This window comes from Ictalurus punctatus, chromosome 7 (genome assembly GCF_001660625.3).
Source record: "Ictalurus punctatus breed USDA103 chromosome 7, Coco_2.0, whole genome shotgun sequence".
Lineage (NCBI taxonomy): Eukaryota > Metazoa > Chordata > Actinopteri > Siluriformes > Ictaluridae > Ictalurus > Ictalurus punctatus.
Genome location: NC_030422.2, coordinates 3,510,811 through 3,531,310, shown reverse-complemented (window position 1 = coordinate 3,531,310; position 20,500 = coordinate 3,510,811). Strand labels below are relative to the sequence as shown.

General features: G+C 38.2%; 2 protein-coding genes across 6 annotated transcripts in view; one reads left to right on the top strand and one right to left on the bottom strand.

The window, feature by feature from the left end:
• pappa2 (pappalysin 2) overlaps positions 1–7,396 on the top strand; it is a 97,176-nt gene extending 89,780 nt beyond the window's left edge. The window contains exons 22-23 of the mRNA XM_047156612.2: positions 2,847–2,945; positions 6,626–7,396. Of these exons, the coding sequence (XP_047012568.2) occupies positions 2,847–2,945; positions 6,626–6,733 (207 nt within the window). The 3' untranslated portion in view covers positions 6,734–7,396. The remainder of the gene's footprint in view (positions 1–2,846; positions 2,946–6,625) is intronic.
• Positions 7,397–12,059: 4,663 nt separating this feature from the next.
• astn1 (astrotactin 1) overlaps positions 12,060–20,500 on the bottom strand; it is a 295,200-nt gene continuing 286,759 nt past the window's right edge. For all 5 annotated transcript variants that reach the window (XM_017471160.3, XM_017471161.3, XM_017471162.3 and 2 more), the window contains 3 exons: positions 17,778–17,878; positions 16,583–16,766; positions 12,060–14,114 (listed from right to left, as the gene is read on the bottom strand). In XM_017471160.3, the coding sequence (XP_017326649.1) occupies positions 13,877–14,114; positions 16,583–16,766; positions 17,778–17,878 (523 nt within the window). In that variant the 3' untranslated portion in view covers positions 12,060–13,876. The remainder of the gene's footprint in view (positions 14,115–16,582; positions 16,767–17,777; positions 17,879–20,500) is intronic.

The window sequence follows — 20,500 nt, the reverse complement described above, 5'->3', positions numbered from 1 at the left end:
ATGGAAACCTAAATCAAAGGGCTTACTTGCTGTACTTTCAGCCCTCACTCACTCAGTCTCTTTTAGTAATCGCTTTATCTTAGTCAGGGTTACAGTAGATCTGGAGGTTATCGTAGGAACAGTGTGCATGAGGTACAGATGTACCCTGGATGGTATGCCAGATCATCACATATAGTCATGTGAAAAAATAAGTACACCCCATGGAAATGGTTGGCTTTTTTGGCATATTTGGACAAACAAATATTTGATCCTCTTTGAAACAGTGCCTATTAATAAAGTTGATACACTCTAATTTTCACAATCTAAATTCACAAAAAACATATCACTCACATGGAAAAAGTAAGTACACCCCTAAATTTTTCACACCTTGAAATCCATAAAATTCGAATCAGATGTTCAAGACTGAACCTGCTTAGGGAGTGCAGGTGGAACCTGTCTTATGTATACCCATCTCAGATCTAGTGTCTGGTGTTCCCTTTGTTATTGAGGTGTGTATTGTAATCATGCCAATATGTAAAGAGTTCTTTAAGGCCTTCATAAAAAGGTTGTGGATGCCTATGAGTTTGGCAAGGGATTTAAAAAGATCTTCAAATTATTTGAAATATGCCATTCCACTGTGAGGAAAAATAATCTCCAAATTTCACAGATTTCAAACGACTGCCAATTTGTCCAGGACTGTCCGTCCCAGCAAATTCAGCCTAGTAAGTCTTGCAACTGTTGGTGTCAAAGTGAACACTTCTACAATCAGAAAGAGATCGAACAAATTTGACCTGCATGGGAGGTGTGCCAGGAAAAAGCCATTGCAAGACTACAGTTTGCCAAAAGTCCAGGCCTTTTGGAATAATGTGCTCTGGACAGACGAATCAAAGATAGAATGGTTTGGCCACAGTAACAGCAGACATGTTTGGTGCAGACCAAAGACAGCTTTTCAGGAGAAGCACCTCATACCATCTGTGAAGCACAGTGGTGGAAATGTCATCATTTGGGGTTGCTTTGCTGCATCAGGGACTGGACAACTTGCTTTCATTGATGAATTCTGTATCATATCAAAGAGATTTGAATTAAAGTTGAACCAGAAGTGGACCTTTCAACAGGATAATGATCCTTAGCACACTAGCAAATCTAACAAGGAATGGCTCAAACAGAAGAAATGGAGGGTTATGGAATGGCCTAATCAAATCCAGATTTGAATCCCACTGAAATGTTGTGGGGGGATTTGAAATGGACAGTACATGCAAGAAAACCCTCAAACATCTTGGACAATTATGCAAAACGCCTACAAGAAATTCTTCCTGCTAAAGGGGGCAATACTAGCTTCTGAGACCAAGGGTCTACTTACTTTTTCCACAGAAAAATATCACCTATTTATATTTCTGTTGAATAAACGATTGAAAAGCTCATTTTTCCTTGTGGTTTTGTTCAAGTATCAACTTTATTAATAGGCACTGTTTCAAAGATTATCAAATATTTGCTTGTCCAAATACGTCAAAAAAGCCAAGAATTTCATTGGGGTGTACTTATTTATTTTAAATGACTGTAGAACTATGCACACACATTCACACACTCTTACACACATAGGAGCAATTTATCTTTGCCAGTCCACCTACTGGCATGTTTTTAGGCAGTGGGAGGAAACCGGAGAACCCGGAGGAAGCTTATGCAGCCAAGGGGAGAAACACTACCCACTACACCAACACACTGCCTGTACTATCAGCTGTTTCATTCAATTTAAATTAAAATGTAATATTATGAAATATAATGTTTCATACTTCTGACTAATATAAAGATCAGAAGACAAAGAATCAAGCACATATTGAGCAGTACACTAATATATTGTGGTTATAGGTAGCCCTTACACCGGTTTCCTCTCCAAGTCTAAAGACATGCATGGTAGGCTGATTGGCATGTCCAAAGTGTCCGTAGTGTATGAATGGGTGTGTGAATGTGTATGTGAGTGTGCCCTGAGATGGATTGGCACCCTGTCCAGGGTGTACCCCGCCCTGTGCCCAATGCTCCCTGGGATAGGCTCCAGAGTTCCCCATGACCCTGAAGGAAGGATAAGCAGTATAGAAGATGGATGAATGGATGGATGGATAGATAGCCCTAGTGGTTCATGTTAAAAAAAAAGTCCTTGTCACATATTCCACGTAATGAGGGTTAGGATGGATGCAAGTGCAGATAAGAGCTTTTGATAAGGAGAGGCAGGCAGACAAATCCAAATCATGAGACAATAGTGTGGTCAAACAACAGGCAATGGGTCAGATGATCTGCAAGCAGGTATAAACTAGGCAAGGCAAGAAACGAGAACAAGAAACAAGATCAATGAACATGAAACAAAATGAACATATAACAAATGCTTGGTATGGTGACGACACTCAATACTTCGCAAAGAGTGAATGCCTAGAGAGTCCTTTTAAACTGTGGTGTGATTGTGGGTGAGATTGGATGCAGGTGTGCATGATTAGAATGAATGAGTGTTCTGGGAATTGCAGTCCATGGTGGCCATGTTTGTAGGCCGCAGTGCAGGATGGGAAATGTAGTCACTGGTTTGCTGTGATATGACAGTCTTCAGCAACTATTCCTGGGGATTCCTGTGGAATCATGTACAACCCTGACTCTAAAAGTAAAAAGAAAAACAAAAAAATCAACTACATTGTAGTCAGTTATGTTGCCCAGGTGACAGTTTTTTGTGATTTAAATAAATGTGTTGAATAGCTGTGGCCTATCATCACACAAATGTTTACTGAAAATGCTGCAGGAAATTACAGAAATATGCTATTGCTGGAGATAAAGATGATTGTGTTTTAAAGATGAGAGTCTCTAAAGCTAATTATCTTTCCTCTAAGCCATTTGGTGGAGATGGCTGGTGTGATACGATCAACAACCGAGCCTACTGCCAATACGATGGAGGAGATTGCTGTCCATCCACTCTTTCTACCAAAAAGGTAAAATTAAACCCTTTTAAAAGAAGCATTTTAACACAGTGATTACGCTGGGAAAGTAATAAACCTTGTGTCTCACTGAAATGGGCATCCTCAATGTCATTGTGCAGTTCAAGCTTTATGGCTACACTTTTTCATACAAGTCAATTTAGTATTCTTTTTCATATCTGCTCAGGTAAATGTCAGTTTCCCCCACAAAGACCAGTGAGCTCAGGGGAAAGCGGCACTGGTGTAAATAAATGACCAGCCTAAATGACTTTTATTAGGCTCAGGCCAGGTGTCAGTTGTCCTGGGAGACTGTAAAACACTGCTTTTTAATGAGCAGTTGCAGAGAAAGTGAAATAAACAGTGAGTGGAAGCATCCTGCCACCGAGGGTCCAGCAGGAACTGACGCTTGCATGTTTACACAGGCAGTGGAAAAGTGCCGGACGTGTTGATAGCAGCACTCCATTTTAATAGCGTCTAGGATCAGTGCCAGAAGTGAGGGCTGAAACAGGAGAATGGAGAGAGTGACCTAGTCCTAGACCTGCAGTTCCTTTCTTGCTCAGAGTATTATAGGTATGACAACACACGTGAATTATATAGTGTGGAATCTTGATGCAGATAGGAATCAGTCTAATTACCAGGTCAGTTTGTGGTATTGTAGTACAGACTGCAATAGAGACAAAACAAAACAAAAAGAGTTTAGCTAAATGTAATGAGTGTTTTGATGTTTCACCAATTATCTGTGTGGTTTCATGAATGCTAAGAGATTGGCCAGCATTTATATGTCCTGTATATGTATATTTATAAAGTTCACAAGACTCAGTCTCATGGTGTCAACTGTTGTGAACCACCAGGTTACATTCTTGTGCATGGGTGCATGCATGCTGAGATCTTCCAAAAGTCAGAAACTAAACTAAGAGGTTCTTCCTCTGTACTATCTGCTTGGTGTATTACACAATACACCATTTGACTGACTAGTGGTCCAATGGCTACATAATGTTGTGTAATTAATGGGCATATTGACCGTCTTAAAGATCCAGTGACTGGCCCAGACATCAATTGTGCTGACTGTGCAGAAATGCTGAATGCAGCACAGTGTTTAGCTGGCAGAGTTAGACCTGATTTCAAATCTGATCCAGACACAGCAGCCTAAACAGCTTGTTGGTCACAAATTTCAGTCAGTGACCATCCAGAAAGCAATCCATGATTTTCTGCAAATTAATAGCATGACATGACTCAGCTCATATCCTCAACAGAGCCCTCCTTAAAGCTCGATTACTTTCATACTCCCTAGTATTCTTTTAATGAGCACAAGGATGTTGTCTACATCCATATCTGGAAAACTTGTCCAGGCTGATAATTACGTAGCAGTTGAACCAACATGTTCAGTAGCATGACATTGAAAGCATGGCGATGTTCCTGTGCACAAAGTGAGGAACATGAAGATATGGTGTGCCAAGGTTCGTGTGGAAGAACTTGAGTGGCCTGCACAGAGCGCTGAACTCAACTCCACTGTACATCTTTGGGAAGAAATGGAATGCTGACTACGCCTCAGACCCACCTTCATTGCTTAACCTCACTTTTGTGGCTGAATCAGCACATCATTACAGCCACACTTCATAATCTGCAAAGCCTTCCCAGAAGAGTGGTGGTTATTATAACGGCAAAGGGGGACTAAATCTGGAATGGGAAGTTCTATGTTTAACAAGGGGAGATAACCAGATTGGAAATAATGGTTACACACCAGAGTTGTCAACAAACACTGATTGTTGAATAAACAGTACAAGTGTGTACAAGTTGAACAAACCCCAATGTTGCCTCAGTCAAAATAAAATACAGATTAAATTGAACAGTGAAAATGAACCAAGGGTGGCAATCTCTAAACAGCCGCCTTGCTTTGAGAAGAACTGCAAAAAGCACACACAACCACTGATTGTGGAATATGGTGGTGTTATTAGGCTGAATGTTAATGCATTTCTATTATGGTTATAAGCCTACTTTACTTTTTCAGAATCTGCGTGTTTTATTTAGCAAACTACACCCACTGTCCACTTTAATAGGAACACCTGTACACCTGCTTATTTATGCAATAATCCAATCATTTGGCAGCAGCACACTGCATATAATCATGCAGATACAGTTGAAGTTCTTCAATTAATGTTCACATCAAACATCAGAATGGGTAAAATGTGAACTCTGTATTCTGAGATGCTTTTCTGCTCACTATGGTTGTAAAGAGTGCTTATTTGAGCTACTATTGACTCCCTGTCAGCTCAGACCAGTCTGGTCATTCTCCTCTGAGCTCTCTCATCAACAAGGTGTTTCAGCCTGCGGATGTTTTTTTGTTCGTTTGTTTTTCGCACCAATCTGTGTAAACTGTTGTGCATGAAACTCCCAGGAGATCAACAGTTTCTGAAATACTCAAACCAGTCCACCTGGCACCAACAGCCATGCCACGGTTAAAGTCACAGAGATCACACCTTTACCCCATTCTGATATCTCATGTGAACATTAACTGAAGCTCCTGACCTGTATCTGCATGGTTTTATGCATGGCATTGTTGCCACATGATTGGCTGATTGGATAACTGTGAGTGAATGTATACATTCAAAGCATTTTTTTGGTGTATTGATAACTGCTATTATGTGTGTGTTTTAAGGGGTTAAACCACTGCACTAACGTATTCTTTTAACACCTATGATGTCAATTAATATGCAACATGTAAACCCATTATACTGTTATATGATATAATCATTAATAACCTATTCATAGAAGGCATAACAGGCAGAAGAGCTCTAGCCACTGTGTCACTCAACAAATACTAACGTAATGAACCAGAGGAGTTTACATTAAATTGCACATGGATTATTATAAATATTGTACTTTTGCTCACATTATTACCTCATTACATTCTTACCTAGTAACAGAGTGGCACAGTTTTTCCTGTTTAGTTTGCTATTGTCTAGGGAATCAAAGGAAAGCATGGCATCTGGATCTCCACAATTGACTGGATCCAGATTGACTGGATTGCTGTCTTCTTGGAAAGACAGCAATCCACCAACCAGTCTTTATTATATACCACATGTTTTTAAGAGTGTACCACAAAGATTAAGTGTTATAATTCTGAAAGCAGCCCAAATCAAGGCCAAATCTTTTGTACAGAAATACAGAATAAATTTTCCGACAAGTAGTAATTTTAAAGCTTCACATAAGAGTGAAACCTCATGCTTTTTTTTTTTTTTTAAATAAGTCTTGCAGGATCCACCTCTTGATGCACACACCTAGTCCGAAGCTGTCAGGAGAGAAAAAAAAAGAGAAAAAACAACCACCACCCAGCAACAATCAGTGTAGATATTATGCAGGACACATTATCTGTTAATTCCAAATAATCTATTCATATTCGGTTACATCCATAGTGTAGAATAATGGCCAAAAAAGTATGTCCATTACCAGTTTACTGATTGTCACATTGTAGTTTTGGATATCATTAGACATATTTCACTGATTACAGTTATATTGCGGTAATACACAGCAGCAACCAAATCATCTTATCACAGTCTATCCTTCAAACACCGTTTTAACCTGTTCCATGTCTGTGTGATTATGAGGCCCAAAGTATAGTCTCAAAGTGTATTCTAGTACTTCTGTACTAGTTTATGATATGGCCAACCCTTAATGTGTATCTGAATGTGAGACAGGTCATCCAGTTTGGGGTGGACTGTGACCTTGACGAATGCACATGTCGTGACCCTGAGGCTGAAGAAAACAAGGGAAGAATGGGAGAGTTTGAGACACAAGGACCATAACAGGACAAATGGGGAAAAAATAAAATCAAGAGACAAGAAGGATGAGAACAGAATGTGGAAAATGGGGACACAACAATCAAAACCAGCACAAATTGAAACATATCAACTTATGAAATCTACACTAATCAATCTTATACTAATCTGTAAATATATATTTGGAGATTCTGACATTTACGTGGGTGTAGATATGACCTACTTTAACATTTTGTCTGATTTATTCCCAACAAAAGTTCTCAATGTTTTTTTGGTTTTTTTTCCATATCTAGATTATCTAAAAGTTACATATACAAATATTGTACTGATAGTGTTAGCTTGTTTTGTGCCACATGCTCTGTTCTGAAGACACCCTATATTATGGTACTAGCCTGTGTAGTGTATGCATGAATGCTTTGAAAAGAAGCAGATTCAATTACAACTGACATACTCTTACACAACATTCTGTAAATGTACAGTTTTACTGATGTATCAGTGAAAATAAAATCAACATACAAATCCAATACTGGGTTAATTCTTTTAGAGGCTGTAAGTGATTTTAAGAGCATTTCATCAGTTGACTTAATAATACAGAATAAACTAATAGTGCAATTTACATTTCTGCTGTTGATGGTCAAACAACAATGCTATGATTCCATGCACTTTTCATAACTAGTTTAAGAGTCAAGATAACAAAAGTGTGGAGAACCTTTACTTCCAAAAATAATTAGAAACATTAATGATAATGTTACTGTATAATAATGTTTACTGTAAACAGTTAGAAGCAGTGCTCAGTTTAATGCATCAGTTTTTGTTTCAACACTACATTCAGTAAATTAGTCTGCTTTGTCAACATCTAGATTTGCTGTAGATTTCTCATCAGTTACATAATTAATATTGTTTCATATCTATATAAACTACAGACATACATTTACAGCTGCAATCAAAATGATTCAATCCCTATGTTTATTTATCCTGGGTTTATTGTCAAAATTTTTCAGAATTCCAACTGTTTGCAATGAACAAAAGAAAACAAAAACAATTGAAATAGTTCAACACAATGAATGTTTCAAGTGGTTTCCCCAAAATCACCTGAAAATGCAACTTGTAATGATTTCTCCAGCATCAAAATTATTCAAATCCCTCACAACAGAACAAATATGCAAAACAGGTGTCGTCTCAAGCACACCTGATCCACAACTGATCAAAGGCTTCATTAGTTGCACAAGGTGTGCTTGAACTGGAACACCTGAAATACCTGAACTGGCTAGGGGTGGAAAATTCATGAAATAACTTGGACAGGGCAGAAAAAGGAAGCTATCAACGGCTGCAAGCAGATTTCTGAGAAGGAAAGTTGTGAGAAACCCACGAATGACTGTAAAAGACCTGCAGTAAGACTTGGTGGCAACAGGCGCTGAGGTTTCAGTGAGCACAGTAAAGCGCGTACTAAACGCAGAAGGTTTCCAAGCCATAACTCCAAGACGTTCACCACTACTGACCCAAAAGCACAAGAAAAGTCGCTTAAAATCATATAAATAAGCCACAGACGTTTTGGGATTCTGTTCTGTGGAGCGATTAAGACTAAAGAAAGAACACTCTGTCCACAGTCAAGCATGGCAGTGGCTTGGTGATCCTCGGGGCTGCTTTGCATCCTCTGGCACTGGAAACCTGCAGCGTGTGGAAGGCGAGATGGATTCATTGAAGTATCAGGAAATCCTAGGAGAAAACGTCATGCCGTCTGTGAAGCTGAAGCTTGGGCTTCATTAGACGTTCCAACAGGACAATGATCCCCAAGCATACCTCAAATTCCACTAAGGCTTGGCTGCAGAAGAAGTTCAGAAAGATTCTATAGGGCCATCACAGTCACCTGACTTGAACCCCATAGAAAATCTCTGATGGGATTTGAAGAAGGTGTTTGCAGCATGCAAACCCAAGAATATTACTGAACTGGAGGACATTGCTCATGAACTGGCCAACGGGAACGGGATACGATTCCTCAGGAAAGCTGCCAGAAGCTATGGCTGTCGTTTGCAGCAGGTCATAATAGCAATCGAGCGCTACTAAGTACTAAAGATGCTCGCCATGAAGGGGTTGAATAATTTTGAAACTGGGGAAATCATTATAAGTTGCATTTTCAGTTGAATTTGGGGAAACCACTTGAAGCACTCGTTGTGTTGAACTATTTCAGTTGCTTTTGTTGAATTTGTTCATCGCAGACTGCTGAAAGTCTGTCCATTTTGACAATAAACCTGTTTTGCAATCTGGGTTGAATAATTTTGATTACAACTGTATCTAGCACAACAAGAAGATATAGATTCAGCTCTTGTGGGGAGGGGAAAGGAAAAAATATAGCTTGCTACCTATATATAAGCCACACGTTCTCTATTTGTGAATCCACCCACCACTATATTTAAATGTTGCTTCGAAAATTTATATATTTTTTTGACTATACAAATATCCACATTGAGAACTTTAGAAACTCTGCATTGTGGTAGGCAAAGTTGGCAAAAAAGAAAAACTGCTTGTTGTGAAACCAGAAAGCACATAAGGGCCCAGTTTACATCTTGAATTAATGTTAAACTTGATCTGGACATCAAAATCTGGATAATGCATGAACCGTTCACACATAAATAAGCTAGCTAGAATGTGGGACGCTTGCTAGCTGTCAACAAAGCAGGAATTGGTTAATCAGTGATTATTTCTAGGTATTATTCATTATCTATGTTCCAATCATATGTCTATATCAGACTTACATACTGAAGTACTTACTGTTAAACTGACATTAACTAAGTGGTTCTATTTCTAAACCTAAATCTGTTAGGAGGCAACATATATGCATGTAGTAAGTGCAGGAATTTGGAATTTGATCCTGTGGGCAGGTACTTTCTCTCTAATGTCAGACTAATGCAAACACATGATGTTTACACCTGGCTGAAATCTGATCATAATGTGAGCTAGACGACCTCCTGAGGTGGCTGACTGATCCAGTCGATATTCTGATCATAATGTATGTACGTATTACTATGTACATTTATACCTGTTTTGATGTAATGATGTGATGTGAACAAGATTGGCTCACCATGTTAGTACAAAGTGTAAATGGGACTAAAGCTGCTCTAGTTCCCACTTACCTCAAGCATGCTTGATCAAGACAGACAGATTTAATCAGATTTGACTTTTGGCACTGGAACTACAACGCTAACACGGCAAACAAGAACTGAATGAGCCCCCCAACTGTGACAGAAAACATATGTGCCAAAATCAGCACCCCAAACCACATTGTTTGGTGAAGTAATGGACATATTGATATCACATCAGGATTAAGGTGTTCTGGCTTTTGTTGCAAAATTTATTTTATTCCAATTCAGAGTGAGACAGTTTTCTGTTCATAGACGAAGCAAGTTCAAGCAAGTTCTAGTAGGAAACTCTGGAAAGGTCATTGCAAGTAGAGCTCCAAGACAGTTTATTTCACATAAAGATTTTAGCATAATTGCTAAACATATTAACTGATTAGTCAAGCTTTATTTACATAACACAGGATGTACAACGATAACACAATGTACTTTATGCTAAGTTAAAAATACACAATTTAATCAAGTGTCAAAATGAAGCAAAATAATAATACAAAAAAAAAACAAAAAAAAACATGAGTCTACAAGCCAGACAATGAAAAAAGAAACATATCAAATTTATACAATATCTTGTATTGGAATGGCAAGACCAATTCTTTTGTTTTTTGCTATACACTGAAGACATTTGGGTTTGAGATCAAAAGATGGATATGAGACGATAGATCAGAATTTCAACCTTTGTTTCCTGATCTTTACATCTAGATGTGTTAAACAACTTAGAACATGGCACCTTTGGTTCAGACCACCCAATTTCTAGGTAAGAAAAAGTATTGGAACAGATAGTCAAAGTAAATAAGACTTGATATTTGGAAGTGTATTTCTTGCTTGCAATAACTGCATCAAGCTGGGGACCCACTGACATCACTAAACTGTTGCACTCTTCTTTTGTTTTGTTTTTCCAGGCTTGTACTACAGCTTCTGTCAGTTGATGTTTGTTTTAGGGTGTTTCTCCCTTCATTCTCCTGTGAAGAGTGAAATGCTGCTCAAATGGCTTAACATTTGGTGACTTGGCCAGTCTAAAACCTTCCATTTTTGCCCCTGATGAATTCCTTTGTTGAGTTGGCAGTGCATTCTGGATCATTGTCTTGCTGCATGACAAAGTTCCTCCCAATTACATTGGATGCATTAAATTTGCAGACAGAATGATTTGGTAGACTTCTGAACTCATTCTGCTGCTACCATCATGAGTTACATTATCAATAAAGATCAGTGAGCCTGTTCCAGAAGCAGCCATGCAAGCCCAAGCCATGACACTACCTCCACCATGATTGACTGATGAGCTTGTATGTTTTGGATCATGGGCAGAGCCATTCTTTCTCCACACTTTGGCTTTTCCATCACTTTGGTAGAGGTTAATGGTAAATGGTCTACACTTATATAGCTCCTTTTAACCTTAGTGGTTCTACAAGACGCTTTACACTGTTTCTCATTCACTCATTCACACAAACACACACACACACTCACATGCAAGGTGCTAGCCTGCCATCGGGAGCAACTTGGGTTTCAGTGCCTTGCCCAAGGACACTTTGGCGTGCAGGCCGGTGATGAAACCACCAACCGTGTGATTAGTGGACAACCCGCTCTACCAACTGAACCACAGCTTTCCCAATCTTGGGACCAGAACCTTTGTTCTCTGTATTTCTTTGCGAATTCCAATCTGACCTTTTGATTCTTACTGCTGATGAGTGGAAATTGTTGTATTGGCTATACCAAATGCTTGTGCAATGGCTCTGACAGATTTTCCATCTTTTCTCAGCATCAAAATGGCTTGCTTTTCACTCATAGGCCGCTTTCTGGTCTTTATGTTGGTTTATCCTTTATAACAGCAAATGCAGACTTCAAAGGCAAACAAAAGCTCAAACCAAGAGTAGATATTCAGAGCTATTAATTATTTAGACAATCAATCTAACACCTGTCAGTCACATGTTCCAATATATTTGTTCACTTGAAAATGTGTGAGTCCAAACAAAAGGTGCTGTGTTCTAAGTTGTTTAACACATCTAGATGTAAATATGAGGAAATAAAAGTTGAAATTCTGATCCATCATCTCAAACACAAATGGCTTCAATGTATAGCAAACTGGCCTTACCGTTCCAATACATGTGACGGGGCCTGTTTAGTGTGTGTGTGTGTGTGCGCATATATATATATATATATATATATATATATATATATATATATATATATATATATATATATACGCACACACACATACACACACACACACACACACACACAGTGGGGGAAATAAGTATTGAACGCGTCAACATTTTATATATAATACGAGCTTCGACATGCCTTTTCTTTAGTAATGGAGTATTGCGTGTGAGCGTGAGCAGTGGAGTGCATTGCCTATTGTTTTCTCTGTGACGATGGCACCTGCTGCCTCCAAGTGTTTCTGGAGCTCTTTCCGAGTGGTCCTTGGCTCTTGGGCTACTCTTCTGACTATTCTTCTGACTCCCCGGTCAGAAATCTTGTGAGGAGCTCTTGTGCATGGGCAACAAAGTGATGTTGATTCCACTTGAGGATAATGGCCCCAATGGTGCTTACTGGAAGATTCAGAAGTTTTGAAATACATCTGTATCTGATTCCATCAATATGTTTCTCAACAATAAGGTTGTGAAGGTCTTGGGAGAGCTCTTTGCTTTTCCCCATCATGAGAACTTTCTTGTCTGACACCTTGGTAATGAAAAGCCTTTTTATAGACCATCAATTTACTAACCCAGCTGATATTAATTTGCACAGATAGGGGGTATAATTACTTACAGATTTCAGCTGGTTCCTTGCCTTACCTTGCCTTGGAGAACTGCTTTTTCTTAGTGTGTTCAATACTATTTTTTCCTGTGTTTCCACTTTATTACACATAACTTTATTTATGGACATTAATGTTGTGAATCCTTTATATTTGCAGATTTCTTGAGTTAATACTGTTGTCTGGTTAAAAATTTCATGTGCATAACCTCATTGGAAATATATTTACTGAAAAAAAAAATGTTGACACGTTCAATACTTATTTCCAAAATCTCTAATATTTTGAGAAACTGGATTTTTGATTTCCATGTGCTGTAATCCGTAATCATCGAGATTAAAACAAACAAACAAAAAAAAGGGCTTGAAATATTTCACTTTAAGTGTAATGACTCTAGAATGTATGTAAGTTCCACTTCATGAATTAAATTACAGAAAAAAATGAACTTTTCCACAATATATATATTTTTTTTAGATGCACCTGTAATTGAATTGAATAATTTTGTGGAAAAAAAAAAAATTCTACATTTGATTTAGTCATGGGCTCAAGCATGAAGTTCCATTGCTGTTATTTACTTTTATTTTATTTGCCTTGTAACTCCAGTACAACACCACAAAAGACCCAGCGCTGTGTCTGAAATCAGTCCTTCACTTACTCAGTCACTTTGTACTATATAGACTGTTCTATATAGAGCATTGTATATTTCAGCCAACTCTTACTTGGGCTCCAGAAACAAATCACCATTACATCGCCATTACAGAAACAATTCAAATGTTACAAATTACTCAGCAACCTAAAACCACAAAAAAATCAAATAAAATAAAAAAATGCAGAAGTATTACAAGTAATTTTATGTATTAAATACACCAGTAAGTAGTACCTGTTGGCTTTAGTGGCCCTTAAACAACCATGTTTATATACAAAATTAAAAGAAATGCATTGTGGTGCTTAGTGTGCATTGGTTGTACACTGGATTTGTTTATAGTGTACTATACAGGGAATATAATTTGTCTAATGAGAATTTGGATAACACTACAAAATGGCTTTATACCAAATAATGCATTTTTTAGTGAATAGGGAATGAAATCGGTCACAGCACTGGTTTGAACTTAATTCCTGGAGTAATTGCTCAAGCAATGACTAACACACTGGTAAATTTAACTGATGTAGAAGGATCATTTGCTGTACAACTTTATAAACTTTTTTTTTCCCCTTATGAGGAGCCTTAAAGAAACAGAATGTGGTGGTTCCTGCTGTGAACTCCTTGGACTTTATTATCCTGGATGGTGTTCAGATTTCTTTAGGTTCACCGTAGTCATTGTACATCACAGGCAGCGTTTGTTCATCACAAGATTTGTGCAGCCCTTGGCCAAGCTCCATCCAGCTGAGGCTGAATGCCTTGGTGTCTGTGTAACGGCATGCCAGGAATTTGAGTGACGCTCGGCGTAGGCCAATTTTGGGCTCTTGAAGAAGCCCTCGACACCAGCCACTGAGGTCATCAAGCTGCGACAGAATCAGGCCTGCTTTCCTGCCATCATATAGATAAAAGTTCCAGGTAATTTAATGCAATATTCTTCACTTAAATCATGAATAACTTGGCATTATTAGAAATGATAGACAAGCAACCCCTCTTGGAGAGAGATAAAAAAAAAAAGTGAGCGATTAATAGGAAAACCCAAACCTACTAAATTTGTAGCAGCGTAGAGTTGAAAAGAACTGAAAGGAACAAATATGCACTATTCTCATCTTCAACAGTACATGTCAAGTTAGAAGAAATGCATAGCTAAAGGGAGCAGAGTTGAAATATCCAACAAAAGCTGCTGAAGTTTTTGAAGGGCATTTGAAGAGAAGAAGTTTGGAGTGGGCATGATCCCTCTTGAAAAAGGCAAGTGGCTGAAATGTGATAGCGAGGGCATGGAAAGAGTGTCTCATTCCACAGAAATGGCTTCATTTCATCTGTGTGCCAAAACCAGAAGCTCAACATTCTACAGTATAAATACTGAAGCCCAACGTGCCAGCGACCGACAAGGTTTCTGGGTAGGCTCAGGAAAAAGGACATTTTTTTAAAGCACAGAGAGAGTGCTTTTGCTATTAAAACGCGGCTTGTGCTGTGCAAACAGATCATGCTGAGTTTTGTCTGACTGTTTTTAATAGAGGAACTGTCCAGACAGATTCATGTGACATCCTAATATTAACCAGTTTGTCTTCATTTCCAGAGGCTGGATAAAATGAGGCTCTAAAAATTCTTAATTTTCTTTGGCTACCACCTTACAGAATATTATGATGGAATTTTAATAATATAGGAATTGGTAGTATTTTCAATGAATAATATTCCTGTTTGGTAGAGAGATGTTGTCATCTATTTCATTCTTCTGAATGTATTTATGTTTCTAATATCTTGCCACATTTCAGTGGTTACAGGAATCTGGATGTTTATTTGCTTAACACAAAAACCCTGTGGTTTGTTATGCTTTAATTTTTCATGAAAGTACGTTTCGGTCTCCAAATAGCAACGGTTGTCACCATAAATCCCAGCATGTATGGAAGTGGAAAATGGCCTCTCATTTCCAAGGTACATTTTCAACCTCTTGCACTTTGCCAGGGCCCCTCTCTTTTTATTATTTCAATTCTATTTATCTTTCATATCCACTAGTCTGGTAGGAAACAATCAGCTGAATTTCTCCGACACCCATAGTAGCAAAACACACTGACCCCAAACATGACAAATCTTTCAGAGTTACTGAGAGAATCTCTTCCTGCTGAAAGGTATGCGATCATCTTCAAACTGTAACAGCTCCTACCATTTAATACTTGTTGTCCCAGTTTAAAGCTTGTGGAATAGAGTTCCTCTCCCTGTGGTGAGCTACAGTGGGCAAAAAAAGATCTTGAAAAACAGAAAGCCCACACCGGTGTCATGCTATTAGTTAAAAACAGCTCCATAGTGACGACGGAGAGGTGCTCTGAGGTGGAAAGACACATTCAGAGAGACGGTGTCTGGCTCAGACATCACACGGTATTGCATGATGTGCTTTAGGAGACTAGAACTCATCCAAGGGAATTGTGACATACAGAGGACGGGGTGATGTGGTTCTTCTCGCCACTCATTACATATTTTGTTATCCTGCCAACATCAGTTTATATTTGAGCTAGGGTCAGCTGGGTGACTATTATTCAGTATTATGATAAGTTGAAGAAAATTACTTTTAAATGGCCCATGCTGTTTGTGAGGGAAACCCAAGTGATTAAGAGAAGTTCAAAACAAGGGAAGCAGGGCTGCTTATGGGAGAGTGGCTGACTTCGTGGAGAAGCATCTGGAGAGATGAAAGTAACTCCACGGTTTTTGTGGAGGCACAGGCTGTTATATGTATTGATTAACTCATAATCATCAGTGGATCTTTGGTGTAAAGTGTAGTAAAAATAATTCATTGAAAAGCCACCTTGATTTGGGGGTTTTGGGTTTATATTCATCCTAATTTTTTTTTGGAATGCTCAAAATTCAGCTTATTTATCATGGGGTGTGAGGCTGCCTGTAGTGAAAAGTTGTCTTTTACTTCAGTGTAGCCACTTGGGAGCAAAACTATTAAACTAGACAAACCTTTCCAACATGGAAATAATTAAAAGCACTGAGGACTCTAATTGTTGACAGTTGTTGACGGAACTAATTGATCATGTGCTTCTACTGTACATCTCCATAGAAATGTTTTATGTTAAGCCCATGGCTGTGTTTATAACAGATTTAACTATACAGTCTAATTTCTGGAGGATGGAAATGACCTCCCATTAATGTTACAAAGAGCAATGATTAATGGTAGTATAAATAATTGGATTTGAATTATTTCATTGGAATTTTCTTTACTCAAACTACTTCATTGCAGTTCTGTATTTGGAATCTTGTGTTTACAAGATATAGGTCATCAAGTAAGTTTCAATCTTCCTCCCAGCTTCTTTAAGCAGAGAGATCACCTGTGACAGGAAAAGAGGGGAAAGAGGTCAAACCTGGGCCCGAGCTCATCCTCACAGCGCCAAGTGAACTCTCCAAAGCTTTCATAGCGCTGGTTGTAATGGTAGAGGACACGGTGCAGCGTGGGTGAACCCAAATCCATCAACATGTTGTAGGCTGTCTGCTGCTCCTTCCCGCTTGTGTAGCCATTGAAAAGGTTGTAAATTTTGTCTGCTATTTCTAAAAGAACAGATGTGGGAAACATAAAAAAACAAACAAACTGGGTCTTATGTGATTTATAGATTCATTTGTGTATGCATATTTCTAGTTTATGTAACACAATCTTATTTCTTTTCAGGTAGAGATAAACTGATTTTTGTTTTGGAATATGCTTTTTATTTATATATTATACCAACTTCTTGTTTTGCTATTGAAAAATCCAGCATGCTATCTGGTATGAGGCCATACATGAGTTAGTAAACAGTGCCAGGGTTTAGGAAGTGGGGGCCTTGCTATTATCGTGGGTGCCAACAATGTGGAACTAATACTATTTATGTGTTATTATAGGAAGGTCTCAACAGTGATATCATGAAAAGGTGATTAAAACAAGATGTTGATATATTGGTCTCGGTGTTAAAGCCTTAATTTAGCTGACTGCAATTTAAGGTTGATTTTACATATGCGGTGTTTGCCTTCGTAAACACTGCATATGTGAAATCAGCCTTAAATATGAGAACTTAATCAAGCGTACTTTATATTTGCGGTTGCAGGCAGCAACTTGTTTAAGATGCAGATTCAAGTGTTATTTGTTAATTTTGGGCATAAAATGATAATGAAACATATTTTGACTATTTTATGGGATACATGAATACTTGTTACAATAAAAAGAAATACATACATGAACACATTGCCTTAAAAAAAAGCAGTGTGAAAATATATTACGCCATTATAATCTATAGGGACATGGATGTTAGTATAGCTACTAGATGTCTGTCAGTGTGATAGAACATGTCAAATACTTTAATGCTTTTCAATTACAGTGTAGTATATTAATACATATATTATATTATATTAATATAGTAATATTTCCATCTAATTGTAGTAGCTTTATTACACATGCTGCTCACAGAAACCAAAAGGTGCTGTGTTCCCAGATAAGAAACTGTATTATTTTATTTGTGCCGAAGACCATTAGGTGAAACTCTATAAGTAAAGCTATGTCATGTATTCATAGATGAAGATGAAGGTTACCTTGTGCTTTCACATCATCCACTGCGGGACAGGGAGTTTTTATGGTGACCTCGCTGGGGTTGGAGCGCCTGCCTGTGTTGTCCATGGCCCAAAGTCTGAACCTGTAGAGAGACACATGGCCAAGTTTTATTATAGCTTGTGGAGAAAATATCCTGTGCTCTATTATATCTATTATCTATACACATTATTCCACAATGCACATTCAGCACTAATCTCTTTGTGGTGTCCTCCTCTATATTTATATCAGCTGTCAACCACATTGATGTGTGGTATTACGTTTCACTACATTATGGCAACAATGATGCAAAACTCTCCTTTAAATAGAAAAACAAATATATCATATAATTTACGAGCGATTCACCTGATACTAAACAATTCTGCTGCACGGTTAAAATGGCAAATTCTAATTAAGCATTACACCTAAACTGTGTGGAATAAATGCACAGACAGTTAACGGACATTAAGAACCTGTCCCCTCTCTGTATTTCTGGAGGTCAAACATGACAGCGCACCCCGAGTGTGAATAAGATAATCATTTAAATAATTCAACTCCTTAGATACAGAATCAGATGCCGCAGATTAGCATGGCACCCCCTAGGGGAAGTGTGGCTTGGTTGTTAACATTAGGTTGAATTATATCTCCATCTAGTGGATGGGAACATACACGACTAGCACCTGTGAAAGAAAGACAGTGTGGGTGCATGTGGGTATGGTGTGCAGCGATGGAGACACCATTACAACATCAAGCCAGTGTCTGGAGAACTGAATTTACTGAGTCAAACAGGGAAGTTGTGCCATGCTGCTGTTTTCAGGATGGGTTGTTTGTTTCACTTAAATAGAAGGGTAGCACGAGCAACACCTTTTCCGATTTAGGGTGTATATCCTCTTAGATTTTCTAAGCCTGCCTAAGTCATTTTCTCTATATACAGTGTACAGAATACATCTGTTTCTCAGTAAACTCCCAACAAAGCACAAGAGCCCTAATCAGACACATGAGCAAAACACCACACTGCAATATAATAGTAAAATACTATTGTAGTATTTTACTATTATACCTGTGTTGTTTACAATTGTTTGATATCCATGAGAGCAGAGTAGTTTTGTATTTTTTTTTTAACAAAAGGTTAAACAGTAAAGCCAATTTTTCACAGCCTTCTTTGCTCATATTTACCAAGGGTGCCAATATTAGTGAAGGGCACTGTAATTAAAATACATTTTACTGGCGGTCATTTAAATAACTTTACAAAATGTTTTCAGTTCATTAAATAGCACAATTGCACATGAGTTAGAGTGTTATGTCTGGTTCACAAACTTCTTTACTGTTAATACATTTTAGGATAAGCTGCTGTTCAGGATTCAGGGATGAACTCATAGCTGGATTCCACCACTACAGACTTTTACAGGAATAGCATCATTAGAGACACACCCCCACCAAAGATCTTACAACTCATCTCACTATAACTTCATTTAAAACTGATGAGAGGTAACAGAGAGCAGAGCCTCATCCTCAACTTTACCATACACAGTACATTTTCCCCAAATGTGGCAGTCAAGAAGCTTGACACACACAAAACCAGAGCTTTGTATGCTTGATACTATGGAAGTGATGCTGCATCATGCTGGTTGAGACAGCACGTCTGGCAGACTCTGCAGGAAAGCTTGCACTCCTTCATTTGCCCTTCACTCCGGACTTCTGAAGCGCACTCAACTTTCAATTCCTGTTTCTGCTATCACCATTAAACTCTCCTTCAAATGTCCTTTCAAGCTATTCCAAAGCTTGAACCACTTCCCCAGCTGTCTGAAAGCTTTAACTGTCGCCTGATTCAAGGTATCCTTCTGCCTCAGAACACAAAATAAACATATTTGACCATTAAATCATGTAGGATTTTACATGTGCACTAGTATGCTTCTCACATGCTCACATGTTCATAGTGTATTTGAAACAGTATTACTTTCAGAGCAGAAGTAATACTCAAAAACCATTCAAATTTTCAAGATCCATATTTGTTTATTTGCTGTTAAGAGCAAATTAAAAAAAAAAAAAAAAAAAAAATTGTTTATTTGCCAATTCATGCTGAGCACATGACCAAAAGCAAGCTCATAGTCATACAGAGCAAACAAAGCCAGAGTAAAGCATACCAATACTAGCACATGCACACTGAAGTTAAAGTTTACTATATTTGTGTTAAAAGGCACTTAAAAAGTCACACACAATGACACTAGTAAAAAATGTTTAACTCTGGACCCCATATCACCCATATGCACAAAGCCCTGCCTCCCAAAATCTCGCTCCATCTATATACTTACCTAGCTAGTCAATGTTCCACATGGCCAATAGCTAACTAGATTGAAAGTTAGACCTTTAACTCTTTAGCTTGTCATACACACAACCCCATTTAATAAAATCTTTGTTAGCACAAGTTTGCCACTTGGCACAAGCTTAATTTGCCACTTGGTGTTTCCTAGCTTGATTGGCTAATCTGTTAGCTAGCCAATGTCTTCCCAATTAGCAAACAAGGCTGCGATGTAAACTATGCACGTGGTACTGATGTAGGTGTGCTAACTGGGTAGCATTGCTACTGGAGTTATTGTAGCTAATCAAGCTAGTGCCTGTTAGTGGCAGTTATGCAACATTACATCTCTATGAAGGCTGTTCATCCAAAATCATTACTTTAACTAGCTAGCTAATAATAACTGATTTGTTATATAAAAGTAGCCACTAA